Source organism: Misgurnus anguillicaudatus, chromosome 4 (genome assembly GCF_027580225.2).
Source record: "Misgurnus anguillicaudatus chromosome 4, ASM2758022v2, whole genome shotgun sequence".
In the NCBI taxonomy this organism is placed as follows: domain Eukaryota; kingdom Metazoa; phylum Chordata; class Actinopteri; order Cypriniformes; family Cobitidae; genus Misgurnus; species Misgurnus anguillicaudatus.
In genome coordinates this window covers 4,878,257-4,896,394 of record NC_073340.2, presented here as the reverse complement: position 1 = coordinate 4,896,394, position 18,138 = coordinate 4,878,257, and the positions used below count along the sequence as shown (strand labels likewise).

The 18,138-nt window shown below is 37.7% G+C and overlaps 2 protein-coding genes across 3 annotated transcripts; one reads left to right on the top strand and one right to left on the bottom strand.

Moving 5' to 3' along the window:
- The first annotated feature begins 92 nt into the window (after nucleotides 1-92).
- LOC129421127 (bone morphogenetic protein 2-B-like) lies at nucleotides 93-7,204 on the top strand. Its single transcript, XM_055176443.2, has 5 exons — nucleotides 93-504; nucleotides 583-710; nucleotides 1,810-1,926; nucleotides 2,004-2,184; nucleotides 2,310-7,204. The coding sequence occupies exons 1-5, from the start codon at nucleotides 252-254 to the stop codon at nucleotides 2,708-2,710; spliced, it is 1,080 nt and encodes a 359-aa protein (XP_055032418.2). The 5' UTR covers nucleotides 93-251; the 3' UTR covers nucleotides 2,711-7,204.
- Nucleotides 7,205-7,502: 298 nt separating this feature from the next.
- Nucleotides 7,503-17,896, bottom strand: LOC129421284 (uncharacterized). 2 transcript variants are annotated; one of them, XM_055176704.2, is made up of 2 exons: nucleotides 16,918-17,896; nucleotides 7,503-14,102 (listed from the first exon to the last, which is right to left on the bottom strand). In XM_055176704.2, exon 2 carries the CDS (start codon nucleotides 13,999-14,001, stop codon nucleotides 8,461-8,463), a length of 5,541 nt encoding a protein of 1,846 aa, XP_055032679.2. In that variant the 5' UTR covers nucleotides 14,002-14,102; nucleotides 16,918-17,896; the 3' UTR covers nucleotides 7,503-8,460. The 2 variants fall into 2 exon arrangements, with proteins under 2 accessions (XP_055032679.2, XP_073722678.1); XM_073866577.1 differs by lacking the exon at nucleotides 16,918-17,896 and adding an exon at nucleotides 14,217-14,480.
- Nucleotides 17,897-18,138: the final 242 nt, after the last annotated feature.

Sequence of the window (18,138 nt, the reverse complement as noted above, 5' to 3'; positions counted from 1 at the left end):
TGGGGGCCTATATGATGCAGGACTAATTAATTCATATGAGGCAGACAGTTTATTTAACTTTAGTCATGGTGTTTGGCCTGTTCACTGTTATCTATGCAGGGTGAGCATACAAACCCTTGTGTAAACTGTGATGCAAATTTATAGTTCGTTTGAATGCACTGTTACACCAGTCCATCTCAGGTGCATCCCAGCAGTAGGTGCAAATTCATTTCGGAAATATTCAATTTGACTGACAATTTTTCGTGACAGCAATGCAATTATTAATCAGTTCTCTTTTTGCTTTTTTTGTTTCAACCGATGTCATTTACACCTCAGCAGATCCTAATCCGATTAACACGCGAAAATTGAACGAAATATTCCAGTTAAGGGATTTGAAACGCAATTATCCGTCTTATAGGAAAGCGCCGCAGTTTATGATGGAATTATACGATGCGGTTGCGGAATCTAACGGTACGGAAAAAAACACAAAAGCGGTTGAGGGAAATATTGTTAGAAGTTTTCAAGGTGAGTAAATTGTTCATTAATGTATAACGGATAAGAGTAACGAGAGTTTATCACTGTTGTTTTGTTTTCCTACGCTAGGACAATCTAGTGGGTCACATCACTTCTTTAATCTAACATCATTCGGACAGGACGAGCGGGTGATTAAAGCAGAATTCCGATGGTTTAGACACATGCAACCATTTGTGGGACGTCATCATTTTTACAAAGTAAGTTAAGCAACCATGTTGAAAGTATCTCTTATTTTAACTATACCTAATACTTCTTTTAATTATTATAGGCACTTAATTGTATTTTAATAGGCTATACATTATTTATATTATATTTTTTTATAATATATGAAGAGTTTGGTTCCAAAACGCAATAAACGCCATTTTTGAAAAAAATGAGTTACTGCCAAAATCAGTATTATATCAGGTCAGTAGTTAAAAGTAAATAATTAATTTTACGCAAAATCCAATACCCGCCGTGATATTCTGTCATCTTTTCTCCCTTTTTTCCCAAAATGCGACAAACGCCACTGCTCCTTTTTTACAGAATGCAATAAATCCATTTCTGATATTACAGCCCACCAGTCACGCAATGTAAACAAACAATGGCGGCGCGCTGAGTACACGGAGTCCTAGTTTTCCTCATCTACTTTGTACTTCGTGATCAACAAACAAAACAAAATAATACTTTAATAGCATTGATAAACCTGTGATGGTTTTCTGTGACGGGAAAGAAACGTAAGCCATCAACAGCTAATAATTTCCGCGAGAGGCACTCGGTTGCTTGTTCTCCAGACAGCATCAAGCTTCTCATGCTAAAACATTGTGTTCTTAATATAACAAAGTAAGTGTTTTGGTTAATGCCATTAATGTTTATTTTTTAATCATTGTATACCACTAGTCGACTAAATAAATATAAAATGGTAAAGATGAATGCACATTTATACATTGATTTAATAGATTTATAGCATTTTGAAATAAAAAACTGTCATGGATTTATTGCATTTTGTGGAAAAAAGAATTCGTTTTTATAATAAATCTTTGAAAATCAAGTTATGGATTTGAATTTTTTATGTTTTTATAACCTAAAGATGATATGTGAAAGTTTGTAACAGAAAATACTGGTTTTCATCTTGTCACTTTCTTGGTATAGAAAACACGTTTTTACCGAAATTTGTCAAAATGGATTTATTGCGTTTTGGAACCAAACTCTTCATATATTAATTATAGTAGTAATTATTATAAAAATATTACATTATTATTATTATTATTCGTTTTAATTGTTACAACATTTGGTAACATTTTATAAAAATTTTAGGTTGACCTATATGAAGTGCTGGACAGCAGAGCGAAACCTTGGAGAGGGAATTTTTTATGCTCAAGGCTGGTGCCAGTCTACACCAATGGATGGGAAGTATTCAACATCACACAAATGGTAAAACGCATACATTTGCAAATCGGTGTGAAATGTTTGTTTGTGCTACGGTCAACAACTGATTGATCATTATGCAGGTGACTAAATGGATTCTTGACAGCGGCACAAATAACGGCATCCTTATTGTTACTGCTTTACCATCCGGTAACTGGTTGGAGTCCAGCACTCAGGTGGACGGACCGTCAGACGAAAAAAACGCATATTTGGTGATACATTCAGATGACGGACGAAAACAATTCCAAAATCCACCATACAAAGGTAATACTTATTTCAATTCACCTGTCATACTGTAGTGTAGCCTACTATAATTTTAAATATACAGTATAAATGTAAACATTTTTGTTTGTAAAAAAAAAATGCTATCTATGTAAATTCTTTTTAAGGGCTAAATAGCGAACCATTCCACGAATCTATAGAAAGTTTTACGTCAACAGCGCGCAGGCGCAGAAGTGTGCGCACCTTAACATCTACGTGCCAGAGGACAAACCTCTTCGTGGACTTCACTAAAATTGGCTGGTCGGGATGGATAATATCTCCAAGAGGTTATAACGCATACAGTTGCGTGGGCTCATGTCCCTTTCCTCTGGGCGAAGGTCTACGGGCTACAAACCACGCTACAGTAAGGTCAATTATGAACGCATTGAAACTGTCGCAGGAGGCGGGTAAACCGTGCTGTGTACCTGATGTGCTTTACCCCATCAGCCTCCTGTACTTTGATGACGAGGAAAATGTCGTCCTGAAACAATATGACGACATGGTTGCGGGCAGTTGTGGATGTCATTAAGATACAAATTTCCATGTTAAGTTATTTGTTTAATAAAAAACAATGTTATTGTGTAGCCTATACATGTATACATTATGGTATGTGCAAATTTTCATGTTATAAAAATTATGTATTTAGATATTAATTTATGGGCGTAAAAAGCAAATTAAAGGTGGTTGCCAAACTGCTTTGAAATGCGCCAAAGCGCGATATGACGTCAGGACTGGAAACGTCAAAAGTTAAACACTGCAGCAAGTGCTATCCCACCGAAGATATAGAGGGTATGTATATGACGTCACCGTCGGCTAGAGGGACTGCGATTACGCCCACTGAGTGGCAAAAGACAGAGCGGCAGCATTTGAGTAGGCTACAGTGTGAAATCAGCGAAAACACGGTGAAAACCTGTCGAAAAGGGGAAAAGCTGTTCTGCGATAGACGGTACTAACAGATTAACAAGTTTAATGTGCAATATTAAAGAATACACAGATTCGATGCTTTAGACTGTAGTGAAGTAATGTTTTCTAATGTTTGTCTAAATGGGAAAGAGCTGTTGTGTGATAGACTGTACTAACAGATTTAACAAGAATTCGGAGCTTTCGTTTTACAGACTGCGAAAAACCACAGAAAGGAGAAATAAATAGGCAGTCCATGCCAACATCCACCGAGCACAGGTGGGTTGATAAGTTGCTATAGGGTCATTATCAAGCAGAGGTTTTACTTTCTACTTAAAAGTATTTTTCGAGTATTTGTATTTTATCCGTGTTTTTCCAAAGCATATTAGGCCTATCATAATTTTTATTCTATTACATTTCATAAATACACGTGTTTGTTTTACATTTAATATTTAAGTACATTAACGTACTTTTACTCAAGTAAATGTACACAATTTAAATGTAATTAGGTATTAAATCAACTTTAACAGGCAATATTAAAGAATACACAGTATGATTATATGCTTTACAATGTAGTGAAGTAACATTTTTCCCAATACAAACATCCTAGATGCTTTGAAAATGTAACTAATGTAACTAAGTATTGTCCACCTCTGCTATCAAGTCCAACTAAATCCAATTTAAGGTGATAATAGTCAGTTTTACTAGCATTTGCGCCGCAGCCCCTATGAAAGCCAGCCATTTTGTTGAAGGTTTTTCGGGGGTGAGTTCCGGCGTGGTGGAAAAGTGACGTCAATGCATACCCTCTATAAAGGCTAGTGGTGCTTCTCAAGTTTGTGCATCCTCGTTTCCTTTCCTTGATTCCTTTCCTCGCGTCTTAGCTCTACCTTCCTAGGATGCAAGCGAGGAAAGACGCGAGGATGGAGAAGACGAAGTATTAAAGGCGGAGTCCACAATGTTTGAAAGCCAATGTTGATATTTGAAATCACCTAAACAAACACGCCCCTACCCCAATAGAATCTGTACCTTCTGTTGATAGACCCGCCCCACACATACGCAACCCGGCAAGGATGTCGGTTAGTAGACACGCCCCTTAGTGCTGATTGGCTATAAGTGTGTTTTGGTAGTCGGCCCGTCTCCTTTTCCAAAGCGTTTTTCAAACATCGTGGACTCTGCCTTTAAGTGAAATTATATCCTCCTTCCTTACTCTCTTTATAACGTTTATTCTCTGTTATCAAATTATCAAGTGCATTAAAAAACCCAAATATTTAATAAAATAAAGTTAAATACATACTTCAGTTATAGTTCATACTACATTAAAAAAGACATTCTTAAAGTGCCCATATTATGACTGCTTTTCCACAAGTTAAATAGGTGTATGAGTTCCATAAAGCATGTTTCAGAAGTTGTTTGCTCAAAATAGCTTGTAGGAAAAGATTGTTACCCATCTTTAGGAGCCTCTGTTTCAGGGCAGTTCAGATTCTGCCGTTTTGTGCTAGTCATTACATATTTATGAGCTGCTGCTCCTTTGATCACGCCCACTACTAACGTCATGTGTCCGTGCGCGTGCTCAGTGGTATCGTGAGCAGTACAGACCATACTGTGTTATTATTTTATATATTATTATTATTAACGGTTTATGTTGCCAACAGACAAATCATGCAGAAAAGTATCACTAATAAGTACACTACAGGAGAAGAAACTCATGACACACAATGATTCCAGAGTCAATTGTGATGTTACGTTAGCAGTCACAACAATAAACTCGTTTCCCCTGGACAATGCTAACATATTCCCGTTATAAAACATTTTCAAACGCATTATTTTCGCAAATTACAGAAATTAAGACCCGGTGGGGGATGTATACTGCTTGTGGACCGCGTGCTAATTGCTAGAAGCTAGCGGGAGCTCCTGACCGTACAGTTATTAGAGGCTCGGGGGTCAGCCTCGTCAGAAAAGGGGTGTAAAAAAATTAAATAAATAAAAAAGACGCAGATATTCTTAGGTACCTGCGCTGTCGGCAGAAACGCTTTATCGACTGGAAGGGGGAACAGATATTCCGAGGGGAACGGGATCGGCTGCTACACCGGTCTCGGTTAGTTTGGCAAAAAACTTTTAGCTCTAGCATCATAAATGTAGTATTTTGTGACAGAAGATGACAACATGCAAAATATAACGTGACTTCTTACCTTTTGTGTTTGAAACAACGATCGCGAATCGAATCCAGTCTGTTTCAGATGTGTGAATGATCCATGAAAGTCCAATAAAATACAATACAAATAAAAAATACATCCAATGACCATTTTTGTCCACAAATGCGTATAATCCGTGGGAGCTACATAGTCTGTTGTTTACATCAGATTTCGCAAGAAGGTCTTATCGCCAACAATCTGATGACTATATGCGTCGTAACACACTGTATATAAGAATACTCCAGGTTCCAATAACCACGCGTTAAAACTTTGTTTTTAAAAGTAGGCGGGAGTATAATCCATAATATCCAAATAGCGATGTTATTTCAGTGAGACATGGTAACAGCAAAGTGACTGACCGCTCTGTGCTCTCTTGCTCCCTGGTGGGTGGAGACCTGCGAGTGGGGTGGTGGGCGGGAAAATTCAAACTGAATGTGACGAAACGTTTTGTGACGTCACAACGGAGCTGAGTTTGAACTCGCGCGATCTGAGACTCAAGGCAGAGGACATTCAGAAACGTGTATCTCACTCAAAACAGCATGGATGGATTTTTTTCCAAGTTTGTATGCGTGTGGGAGCATCAGAGACACAAAATAACACCCCAAAACCCAGAATAATATGGGCACTTTAAAAGTGCTGTAAAATTAATATATATGTCTATACCACTGATCATTTATATAGATCGGTGGTTTATACATAAATATTAAATAAACTGTCTGAAATGAGTTTACATTTACAATAATTTAATGATAAATAGCAAGATTTATGTGTGTTTAATGACGTTACAATGTGAAGGGGGAGGAGATTTATACGTGTGTCAGGTTTAGATGATAAAACACTTCCGCATAGGATACACTTGTGTATCCTCGCTCATTAAAAAAAGCCTCCTAAAAAGCCTCCTAACTCCTCGTTCCTCACCTCCTCGCGGTGCAATTAAAGAATTGAGATGTCCTACATGATGGCGGAGCTCGATCAGTTTCCGGGTCATAGGATGTAGGACATAGGAGCGAGGAGACGAGGAAGCATATTAGCTGTGTCCCAATTTAAAGGCTGCGACCTTCTAAGGACGTATTTTAAGACCGATTGCGTCACAGCAGCGCGACTTGAGGCTGGTAAGGACGTCCCAATTCAAAGGATGCTTAGAAATGAAGCCTCAAAATGCGTCCTCATTTCTCCGCGATTTTAAGGATAGAACGAATGGATCCTTAACAGCCGAGGATATCCCAAGATTCATTGCGCGCCTGCAACGGCTGCATATAACGGCTGGATATTCTAAAATAAACAATTAAAACCTTCATTAAATAAAAGTGTGTGTGTATTTATCAAAAAAAGTTTGTCACTGTTATAGTATTATAAGTTATGTTTTGTGTTAATATTATTATTTTTATGATGCATATATTTCTAAGGTTGATTAATTTAATATACTGTTGAATAGTTTAATCTACATCAACGTGTCATATTTTCTAAACTAAATTATTATTTTTCTGATTTCATATTTATTTTAATAAGTCAGAAACGTTTCCGCTATGTCCTGCTGACAGGCGCGTGCAGCAGGTGACCCCAATTATGGCTCGTCCGAAGGTTAGACCGTCTCATTTCAGTTCTCTTCGCGAACTTCTGAGGCTGCCACCTTAAAGACCGAGTGCTTATCTTTAAGGTCCCATGCTTATAAGGTCGCAGCCCTTGAATTGGGACAAAGCTATTGAGAAGCACCCAAGATGTGTTACAGCGGAGTCTCTAACATCATCACCTGGCGGCCATCTTACCACAGGCAGCTCGCTCACTCGTAGCACTGAGTTTTAATGGTGCAGGTACTTTTAAATTACCATAACTTGCTTATTTTTCTACCGATTTTCAAACGGTTTGGTTTCTTAGAAACATTATTAACGTGGCTATAATTATGGAAGATTTAAGATGTTTCATTATTATTATTTTTTTTGTATAAGTATGCAGTGACATATGTACATCTTTGACGTTTATAACAAACCAAACCGTTTGAAAATCGGTACAAAATTAAGCAAGTTATGGTCATTTAAAAGTACCTGCACCATTAAAACTCAATGCTACGAGTGAGCGAGCTGCCTGTGGTAAGATGGCCGCCAAATACGGACATTCCACTCAATTGTTTATACATTATACAACTCCCAACTTAATAAAATAATGTTGTTGTGAAATGATTTATTAATAGCCTATAAAAATGATTAAATAAAGAAAGTAGGCTGTTATTTGTATTTGTTTTACTATCTTTTGTTATAGTTAAAATGTTTCACTGGATTTTTTTATTGTCTTCGGTGACAATGCGACATACATTTTTGTAGCTTTAGGGTTTGTGATGCCACAAATAGAATTTGCTATGTTATCAGGTCAGGCACAAAAACAGTCAACTTTACTTCTAAACAGTATTGCATGTCATGACAATTACCATATTATTTTTTATAAATTTATTTTTTATTTTAAAGATAAAAATAAGACAAACTGACCTACAGTAACTGACTTGTCAGTTGTTGAATTACTTTTCAACCAAACTGGTCTAATTCTAGTACCAGACTGTCCACCAGTTTTGGGAGAAAGAAACATACGCAGAGCCCCTAATTGCCATTTGGCGCCGCTATAATAACCTTGTAACATCCTTAGCTGGAAGTGATTCTTAGGATAAAATAATCGAGGTAGCATTACGAATAAACTAACAAAAACAAACACTAGCTTGTTTATTGTTTTTTTTTATTGGAATGGTTCTTTCATATTAAATCATTCCAAAAATGCATCTTTTAAAGTGATGCAAACAACATCTGCCAAATATACTATAAACACCTACTATAGGTCTTAATTTCCCAGTACTTGCTCAGCTGTGAAAAATACTATAGACATGGATGTCCAAATCCTCAAATACAAGATCAAAATAATCTGTTAAGTTATGACTTGCCAAACAAAAAGAAATCTCCCATTTCAACAAATTAATCTAGTGCTTAAACTGTAAGAAAGCTAAGCTATTGCCTTACTTCAATAGAAATAAAACATTTACAATCTGCATTTCTTTCTTAAATAAACAGTAAACAGCATTCATACAAAACAATCCATGTTGCATTAGACTGCAAATATTAATAATAGTGAAAAGATTATTCTGAATTTAATGCAAATCCCTGAATCCAGTCACATTTCATCTCTGGACCATCTGGTCCATAATGTTTTATCTCACACTATCAATTTCATCCTCAGGTGTATGTTCTTGTGATACATAAACCGGCTCATTGTAAGAATTCATCTCTTTTTTCTGATAAAAGTCATCTTGCATTTGTTTCTTGCCAGTTTCAAAGTCATCCAGGTCATCTGGAGTAAACATAGATCCTGAAGTCCTGATGATGGATTTTTGTGATGGTAAGGATGAGACAGGCACAGGAACAAAGCCATGATATAGCACAAGTGGTGGTGTATTTATAACCTCTAATGACGGGGCTTGTTGAACAGCACCCTCTGGAGACTGTACTGGCAGTTGCACATAACTTTTAGTTTCCGGGTCAAAGAAAGTTTTAGTTTTGACCTGTACAGGCATTTCCACCAAAAAGTACTGTCCTGAGTCAGGGTCCTGTAAAAGCTTCCGCTGGGTGATTGGGAAGGACTGTGTTACAACATTGCTAGCTGATGGATAAGTATGTTCATTGCTGTGTTGTCGCAAAGGCAATGCCTTTGAAGTAGAGCAATGCATTTCTTCTACTGTTAACTGTCCACTTTTTTCAACATTGGTAGACTTGCTTTCAGGCTTATCCCTTAAAAATCTATCCAAACTTTGAGTCCTGCGTTCCAGTTTTCTAGGTCCAGATTTCTCATTGGTTCGACTCAGTCGGTCTGTGTTGTTATTTTTAATACTGTTCTCTAAATTATCTATGTGGTTTGATTTTTGGTGTTGTCGCTTCTCAGTGCTGTGACTCTTTGAATCAACCTCTTTGTTGGTTTGTCTGTCTTGGCTTTTGGCACGTTGTAATTGTTTACGATGATCACTTTCCTCTACGTTTTGGCTCTTGTGACTACTGTGGCTTCTAGAATGTTTCTCACTTCTTTGCGTTCTGGCCTCAGGTGTGTCACTGAGATGTTCACTGCTGTGTCTGTCACTGCTAAGCGCCCCTTGTTCTGATCTGTCACTTTGTATTTTATCAGTGCTATGATGTCTTCTCTCAGGTTTGTGAGAGACACTTTTGTCATTGCTCCTACCTTTACGCTCAGGTTTGCTTTTGGCTTCAGCTTTTTGTATCCTTCTGTTGTTAAGCTTCATGGCACGGCGCAGAGCCTTCTCGGTTTTTGGAGGAACAGCAGGTGGCTTGTTCTGACTGTGACCGTCAATGCCGCTGCAGACTGAACCAGATCTTTCACTGGGTGCCTTGGACCCCTCTGCATCTGTCAGTGCAGTGCTAGAAATGTTCTCCTCAAATGTATCTCCTCTGCTTGCTTCATAACTGTCCACCTCCTCAGATAAAGTGCTCACTGCAGAACGTTGCTCATCCTCTTCAGACATAGAGATACTTCCAACCGACAGCTTTCCCTCCTTGACTGCGGTAAGTTTAGGGGATAGAGGAGACAAGAGATGCATCGCCTGTTGGTTTGACTGTGGGGTCTTGTCTGGTATAGCAGACATGGTATCTGTTGTGCACTCCTTGAAGAGGTCCAGATCTTCTTGGCCATTTTCAGATCTATTTAAACTCTCCCTCTGAAGCAGTGGTTGAGTCGTCTCAAGTAGATCCTTGGAGGAGATGTGATTCTGTGATATTTGTGTTAGATTTCGAGCGGACTCAATTAGGCAGTGCACCCATCCTTTTTTCTCCACATTATCAGGTGGTGAAACCACCCAATCACGGTGGCTGCAGGTGTAGGAATCTATTTTTGATTTTAAGAAATCCTCCTTACCCTCTCCTTTTCCTTTTGAGTTTGCTTCATTTGACAGATGTTCTAGAAGCGTCCCCTGTTGTGATTCTTGCAAGAGTTCATTTGTGTTTGAAGACTGACCGCTGTCAGATGTTTGTTTACTATTTAATAAGGATAATGAGTGAGATTGTCCAAGAATGTCATGTATTGTAATGCTGTCTTTACTGCTTTGGTCTGCTTTGATAGATTCAAAGGAATTCAAAGCCACTTCAGTAAGTTCTTTCCCATGTTCATCCACAGCTTTGGCTTTTTCTGTACTTGAAAGTCCAAAAAGTCCATTTAAAAACTCTTTTACATGGCTTTTGCAAGGACCATTGGATTTGCTATGGCTCTCTCCTGACTTCAATTTTACAGAACCTTCTTCCCTGTTCTCTGTCCCATTTACTTTACAGTCTTGCATTTCATGTCTGTTGTTTGTGAGATCCTTGATAGTCTTTTGGAAGTCTTGTGTGTCGTTGTGTTCTCTCTGGGATCCACATTCATCCCAAGCTTTTTCATAGGCTTTGGAAGGGCTATCACGAGTTATTTTATTCCCAGAATCAATCTCCTTGTGGATAATAGAATAAGTGTCAATTTCAGGAGGACTGACTGTGAGTTCTGGTATAGTGGGTTGTTCTGGTTTCATTTTGCATTGTGGAGGCTGCTCATTGGGTCTCTCTTTAGATTTTTTCGAATTTGTACCTTCAGCAGACTGATATTTCTGCACCCCACTTTCTTTGTCATATTTCTCTTTTAAAGCAGATACATTGCCTCTTACTGGGCCCCGATTTTTTGATTGGCTTCGCCTAGCTTTGCTGACTTCCCTACTTTCCCTTTTCTCAGCTTTGACTGATGTGTCATCTTCTTTTCTTAACTCTTTATTTCTTATTGGCTTATCGACTACTTCAGCATTATTTTCAAAATCACTTCTACCTCTTCTCGGGGGTATCTCAGGTTTATATGTACTACCCTTTTTCTCAATGCCTAATTCTTCAGACACATGACTTTCACCATGTTTGCGCACCACATCCTCTGACTTTATTTGAACAGTTTGCCTGATTGTTTTTAATGCAGATACATTATTCTGACCTTCCCCATCTTTTGTCTTACTCGGCATGAACATACTAATCTGTTGGTCCTCTCCATTGGTAAGTAACTTGTTACCACATTGTGGTTTTTCACAACCAGGTTTGATTCTATCTATGAGTAAACCTTCTGCACTTAAGACCACATTACTGTTAAATTTTCTTTGCTCTCTTTCAGCAATTACTTCCTCTAAAGCAATTTTAGCCAAGTCATACTTATCCATAACAGTAGTGCTAACTTTCTTCTGGGGTAAGGTTGTCTTATTTGGCACCTGTTCCTTTGATGCAAATACTGCTCTTTTTGCAGAAGTGTTTCCTTTCATGAAGAAGGCCTCATTTACTCCTTGCTCTCCTGATAGGATACTGCTCTGTTTCTTTGCTGTTGTAGTCTCTTCTTTTACATCAACACTTTCATTCAGTAGTTGTGCACCAACCACTTTATCTTGATGAAACCCTGTGTTATGTTCCTCCTGCCTTATCTTTTTTGTTTTTGTATTTTTGGAATGCCAAGGCAATTCATCATTGCAAGTTTTGTCATTTATAGACAGCAGGACCTTGTCTGCATTTGAACCATCATCATGGTCATTATCATCATCCTCAGTATTTACAAATCTCTGACTTTTAATGTAGTTGTGCTGTCTTGCAGAAAATAAGTGCTTTGAGCCTTCTTCCTTTTTAGTGGATTCTTTTACTTTGACAGGGCTTTTCTGTGTGCTGACTGTTTCTTTGGTTTTTAACCTATTTTGATCTGTACCATTACTAATTTGTTCTGGTGCACTGGTGGTTTGTTCATCAGATTTTGTTGAACTTGCATATGGGCTTTTTACAGAGTTGTTTTCAGGAGTCCTTTCTGTATTTAAATAGGATGTTTTCCCTTGCAGCTCTTTAAATAATTTACTGTGAGTGTCCTGATCCTTGATGTGCTCTGGATTGCTGGCTTTATCTTTCAAAACTTGTGAGCTGATGTCCACCACAGTTTGACTATTTGCTCTGAAAAGAGTTTCCTCAGGAGTAGCCTTTCGATACAGCTGTAATGAAGGATAAGCAACTTTGTTCGCCAAAGGGCTTCTGTGTGATTTTAAAGGCCTATTTGACTGCAGAAGACCTAATGCCAAAAAGTCATCAGGCATACCTTCATTTGTGAATCCCTGTGGAGAAGAATTTTGAGGGTCTTCAGTTTCCAAGAGGGGACTCATTGTAGAGATTGTGGCCTTTTGAAAAGCTGGTGAAATTGTTTTAGCTCCTGAAATCTCTGGAATGCCAAGTGCATCTTTTGAACCTGACATTTCTGGTAGGGGAGATTCTTTGCTTTGACCTGCCACATCCGAACCTTTAAATTTGGGTGGACTATACATGGCCTTAACTCGCTTTCTGTTGTCCTTGAGATTAAACAACAAGCCCGATGCTATAGACTTGTACCCCTCTCGCTTAATCTCAGGCGATGGATGCATATTTCTTTCTGTAAGGGGTGGAACTTCCAGAGCAGAGGGGGAGAGCACAGCTTGCAGTATCTCTGAGGTTCCTGTACCATGTCTGGAAGGTATCACTGGCGTCAACAGCTGAGAAATACTGAAAGGGGTTGAACTAGTGGAGGTCTTGTCCTCTATTGTCTTCACCTCTTTTTTAATTTGCTGTGCACCCCATTCTCCAGCTTTTGTCCTCTCACAGACTGGTAAGGTAATGAAAGAATGTCCCACAGGATTGGCACTCCTTGCTCTGCTGTTGTTGGTGCGCCAGGGAGCGCAAGGTTCCACTTTTTCTAAGTTAGATCTTTGTTCATCGGCAAGCAAAGGAGCCTTAGTGATTATATCATGTTGAATGCACTCTACCTCTTTCTTTGGTTTTGGAGCTACATTGGGTGATGTGGATTGTATAGATTCAGTTTGCACTTTAACCTGATGAGTCTCTGTTTGTATTGGGCACTTTTCAACTTCTTTTTCCTCTGACGGATGAGCTTGTGATTTATAGCGTTCATGTGCTGCTGTTAATTCCTTGTAAAGAGGTGAATCATACCATTCGGACTGTCTGTTGCTCAACATAATCTCTGAAATGTGATCTTGCCCAATGGAAAATGTATGTAGATCCCTCCATGACAGGAATGGGCTGAATTCACTGTGAAGGAAAAAGTTTATGCAATTTAGTTTTTTCAGTTTGTTGTTTTTGTTATGTTTACACTTAGGAGATTTTCCTGAGGGAATGAATGAGTCTTTGCTTGATTTCTTGGCAGATTCTTTGTCATCTGAATAAAAATTATTCTTGACTGAGGAAAGCTGTTCCATCGATAAATTGTGATAATCTGAGGAAAACTCGGAGAGCTCCCTTTGGATACTGAGGAGAGCAGACTTATCCCATGAATCACCATTTGTCATTTTGGCTCCGTCATTACTCTTGTTGGCAGGATGTGATGTTTCTTTTAATGAGTTCTTATTTGATCTTCCCAGTGCATTATTTACTCCATTGAGGGGGTAAGAATCAAGTTTTTTGACAGCAGAAAATAAGCTCTCCTTTTTTGAGATTTCCTCAACCCGTGGTTTGTGGCAGCTGACATGGCAAGGGGAGAACTCTGAGTCATTGTAGATTGCTTCATCTCCAATGCACAGACTCTTGAAAGCTCGATCCGTCAGGCTCACTACCTCCCGATCTATTTCATCCATAAAACTGGCAAGATAGCGGAGGTGCAGTGTGCTTGTTTTGGTGCTTGTTTTGGTGCTTGTTTTGGAGCTTGTATGGCGCTTCTCCTGGTTGCTCATAATGAATGTGTATGCCCAGTTTCTTCAGTCTAAGGCAGAGTTACCTTTGTTTGACACTTCGTGCACAGTCATCAGATAATGACTGTTACATTGTGCAATTCCTATAAAAAGAAAAAGATACTGTGTCAGCATTGCCCAACAACATCCCATTTTGCCCTAAAACATTAGTAAGCATGCAACACCTAATATTTCAGTGAATTAAGTTTTATATTCACCTGTATGCTATCGGTCAGGGGAGGAGATAAACCTCTACAAACTCAAGCCATTGGTTGAATTAGTGTTGTTGTATTAGGCTGGTCAGGATACACAGACAAAGCAATGCATTGTCATCATTGCAGAGCCACAGTGTTAATACTGTTTAAATACTTTTCAAGTTAAGACTTAAAGTTAGTACTTAGAGTTTTGTCTGCACATTAAGATGAGAATAAAGTATTTAAAATATACAGTACTGTGCAAAAGTCTTAGGCCACCACCACCAGACTTCTTGTTTTCAAAGTTTTAATGTCCATCCATATTTATTTTTCAATCTATTTTATTATAGTGACACTCTTTTTTTTAAAATAGGCACATTTTCCAGCCCCCTAGAATAAAAAAAATGATTTTTCCCATTTTGGAATGCATTCAGCCAATCTCGGGTTCTGGTGGTACCACTTTTAGCATAGCTTAGCAAAATCCATTGAATCTGATTAGACCATTAGTATCGCACTCAAAAATGACCAAAGAGTTTGGAAATTTTTCCTAATACTTGACTCTTCTGTAATTACATTGTGTACTAAGACTGATGGAAAATTAAAAGTGGCTATTTTCTAAGCAGATATGGCGAGGAACTATACTCGCATTCTGCCGTAATAATCAAGGACTTTGCTACCGTAACATGGCTGTAGGAGGCGCAATAATATTACGCAGTGCCCGATAATAGTCCCCTGCTATTGAAAGTTACCAAGGGGACTATTTCCGTCTGATATCACTATGCCTGCTATGGTACGGCAGCAAAGTCCTTGATTATTTGAGAGTATAGTTCCTAGCCATATTGGCCTAGAAAATCGCCACTTTTAATTTTCCATCCGTCTTAGTATACGATGTAACTACAGAACAGTCAAGTTTTAAATAGGAAAAATATCAAAACTATTTGGTCATTTTTGAGTGCAATGCTAATGGTCTAATCAGATTCAATGGATTGTGCTAAGCTATGCTAAAAGTGGTACCGCCAGACCCAGATATCAGCTGAATGGATTTCAAAATGGTAAAAATCAATTGTTTAACTTTAGGGGAGCTGGAAGATGAGCCTATTTTCAAAAAAGTGAATTCTTCCTTTAAGATACAAACAGAAAATACAGGAAATATGTACAAAAAAAGGCATTGTCTCTTGACACTAAACACATCTTTAGCATTTTTGAGCCGAATGAAGTAAAAAGACAAATTTCTTTAAAATTAGAAATTGGGAATTAGTTTTATTTGGGGATGCAACAGTTTCCTGTTATTGCTCAAACTGAAAGGGGAGTTTACCCTAAAAACTTGACGCAGCAGTTTAAATTTTTACACAGTTTTTACACATTTCCTGTATTTTCTGGATGTATTCTATTAAAGAGACTGAGAAACAATTATATTTGATCACTATAACATTGCAAAAACACTAATCTAATTGTGGCATGGTGGCTTTTGCACAATACTCTATGTATACAAAAAAAAAAAAAAACATTGTTTTGATTTCAAATTGTGGGAGGTATGTCAGCATGTGACTATGTACAGTAAAAGAGATCTACACCATGCCAAACACAAACTATTTTTAGAGGAAGACACATGTCCCTCTGCCCTTTCACATACACAGGCCACATATATAACTCTTAGCAAGTTTGTGGCAAGATAACTGCATATTTAAAATATAAAGAGGATCAGTTAAGCCGATATGCATCTTACATCAGTAGGATCAAAGGGACATTTTCATCACTTGTGTTTTTTCTGCATTAATTTACACTACTTAAATAGGCTCAATGGAGATATACATTTATAGATATGCATTTGTGCAACTGTGCATTTATACTGTTAACAGTGCATTCAGTAAGTACAATTAGGCATTGAACCCATACCATCATAATGCATAACCAGTTGGGCTACCGGTACATCTAACATGATTACAAGTGTTATTTGGAGAACACAATAATTGTTTATGAGTCATGTCATATCAACTGCTGCGTTGCATGGGTGAATCAGGAATAACTCATTTCCCATAATATCCTCTACATCCATTAACCACCACCCATTACAGCTCATAACTGTAATAGAATCAAGAGATGTCCTAAAGTGCAGGTTCAAGACTACGTGTTAGGAATGTGTCTATATTAGACATTTTTGTGTAATTTGTCATCCCAATTAAAAATAGCTAAAATGCTGACCAAGGACAACATTGATGAGCATTTAGATGCATGAGTTTCCAGGAATATTTGTATAGCACAACATGTTTCCACTGCACATTATTCAATATCAACTTGCAGTCAGGGTAATTTCCCCCCATCTGATACTAGGTGTACAGTATGGGATAAAGCACTGACTGACCTCAAGGAACATTTTCAAAATATTATAAAAGGATGTAAATGTGAAATAGAAGCTGTGCCTAAAAAAAGTTTTTTTTTGTTATATTATTATTATTATTATTGCTATTATTTTTATTATTATTATTATTATTATTATTATTATTATTATTATTATTATTATTGCTATTGTTTTTATTATTATTATTATTGCTATTGTTTTTATTGTTATTATTATTATTATTTTTTAAATTATTATTATTATTATTATTATTATTATTATTATTATTATTATTATTATTAAAAACAAAATCTCAAACACAGTTTCTCTTTCAAAAAACAAGCGCATTTGTTAAAACGTTTAATTGAAGCAGATTGTATTCCTTACCTTTTTAAGTTCTGTATTTAATCCTAAAACAAATCCATTATAAAGAGTATCCGTCAAAATTGAAACCAAAGTTGCTGTGCATCACAGTACATTTCTCACAGGCCTTTTAGTGAAGACCTCCATACAAAAACACCAAATACAATACTTGACTTGAAAAACGGCAGTAGTCCACGGTACAAATCCATGTTCAAAAAAGCGCTTACAGAACTAAGCACACCCGACCAAAATAGTTGCCGGTAAGGCCAGAGTTGTAACACAGGAAGGAGTTAGCGAGGGCAAGCAACTCTTTGGTGTCAACGGATGAAATATAAATGGTCATCTGCTATTTTGGTATCAGTAGCATAAATACCATAGCTCTCTATAGCTCCTGGATCCTACAGAGACTACAACATTTCACATCAACACTGCAGGGGTTTCACTCCGCCGGACACGCGGGACGTTGTTGTATGGGAGCTGGGAAGAGAAAACAAGTCATTCGCCTCTCACAAACATTGAGGCAAAAATAGCGCTTGCATCACCCCACAAGAGTGTCACCAAACCTAAAGCGCAGTATGAGTGGTTAATGGAATCTGATTACCATGAGAGACTCGACCAACTTATCACTCACGCTGCCACAGTTGTGAAGCAGATTCTCTTTCTAGTACATCTGTGCCTGCAGCTGCTCAACTCAATGAGGAAAGCAGATTTGTTTAGACTTTTCAACAGATTGACAGAGAAGGTAGAGGTGGGACAGGAAGTTATTAGTGCTAGTGAGAGGGATGCAAAGCCGGACACATTTAAGTTGGTATCTCACCATGGCTTAACCTTTGATGGGAATCAAGTAAATGATAAACCAATTCACCTATGAACTTAATGTATGGTGCTCCTCCTGGTTGCTCATATTTAATGGTTTGACCTAGGTCTGTCTATTATTTTCCTTTATTATATGTTGTCTTCCTGTACTGTAGCTCGAATGGTAGCGTGCAGTGCTTGTAACATCAAGGTTGTGGGTTCAGTTTCCAGGAAACACACAAACCGATGTACTGTGAGTGTACTGAACGTTGTTTTGAATAAAGTGAAAAATATGTTTGTTTGTTTGTTTTTTTCTTGTTTTTTAACACGTAGACTCAAAAAAAATGGGTTATTTTCAATTCAGTCATAAAGAGATGAACTCAACTCGCTGGATTAAATTAATCTAAAAAAGTTTGAATTTGACCCAACAATATGTTAATACAACCCTAC

Excerpts from the sequence above, each read along its gene's own strand:
- LOC129421127 (XM_055176443.2), top strand. The coding sequence starts at position 252 with ATGCAATTATTAATCAGTTCTCTTTTTGCTTTTTTTGTTTCAACCGAT. Across the intron at positions 711-1,809 it reads GACGTCATCATTTTTACAAA|GTTGACCTATATGAAGTGCT; the intron begins GTAAGTTAAGCA and ends TAAAAATTTTAG. Across the intron at positions 2,185-2,309 it reads CCAAAATCCACCATACAAAG|GGCTAAATAGCGAACCATTC; the intron begins GTAATACTTATT and ends ATTCTTTTTAAG.
- LOC129421284 (XM_055176704.2), bottom strand. The coding sequence starts at position 14,001 with ATGAGCAACCAGGAGAAGCGCCATACAAGCTCCAAAACAAGCACCAAA.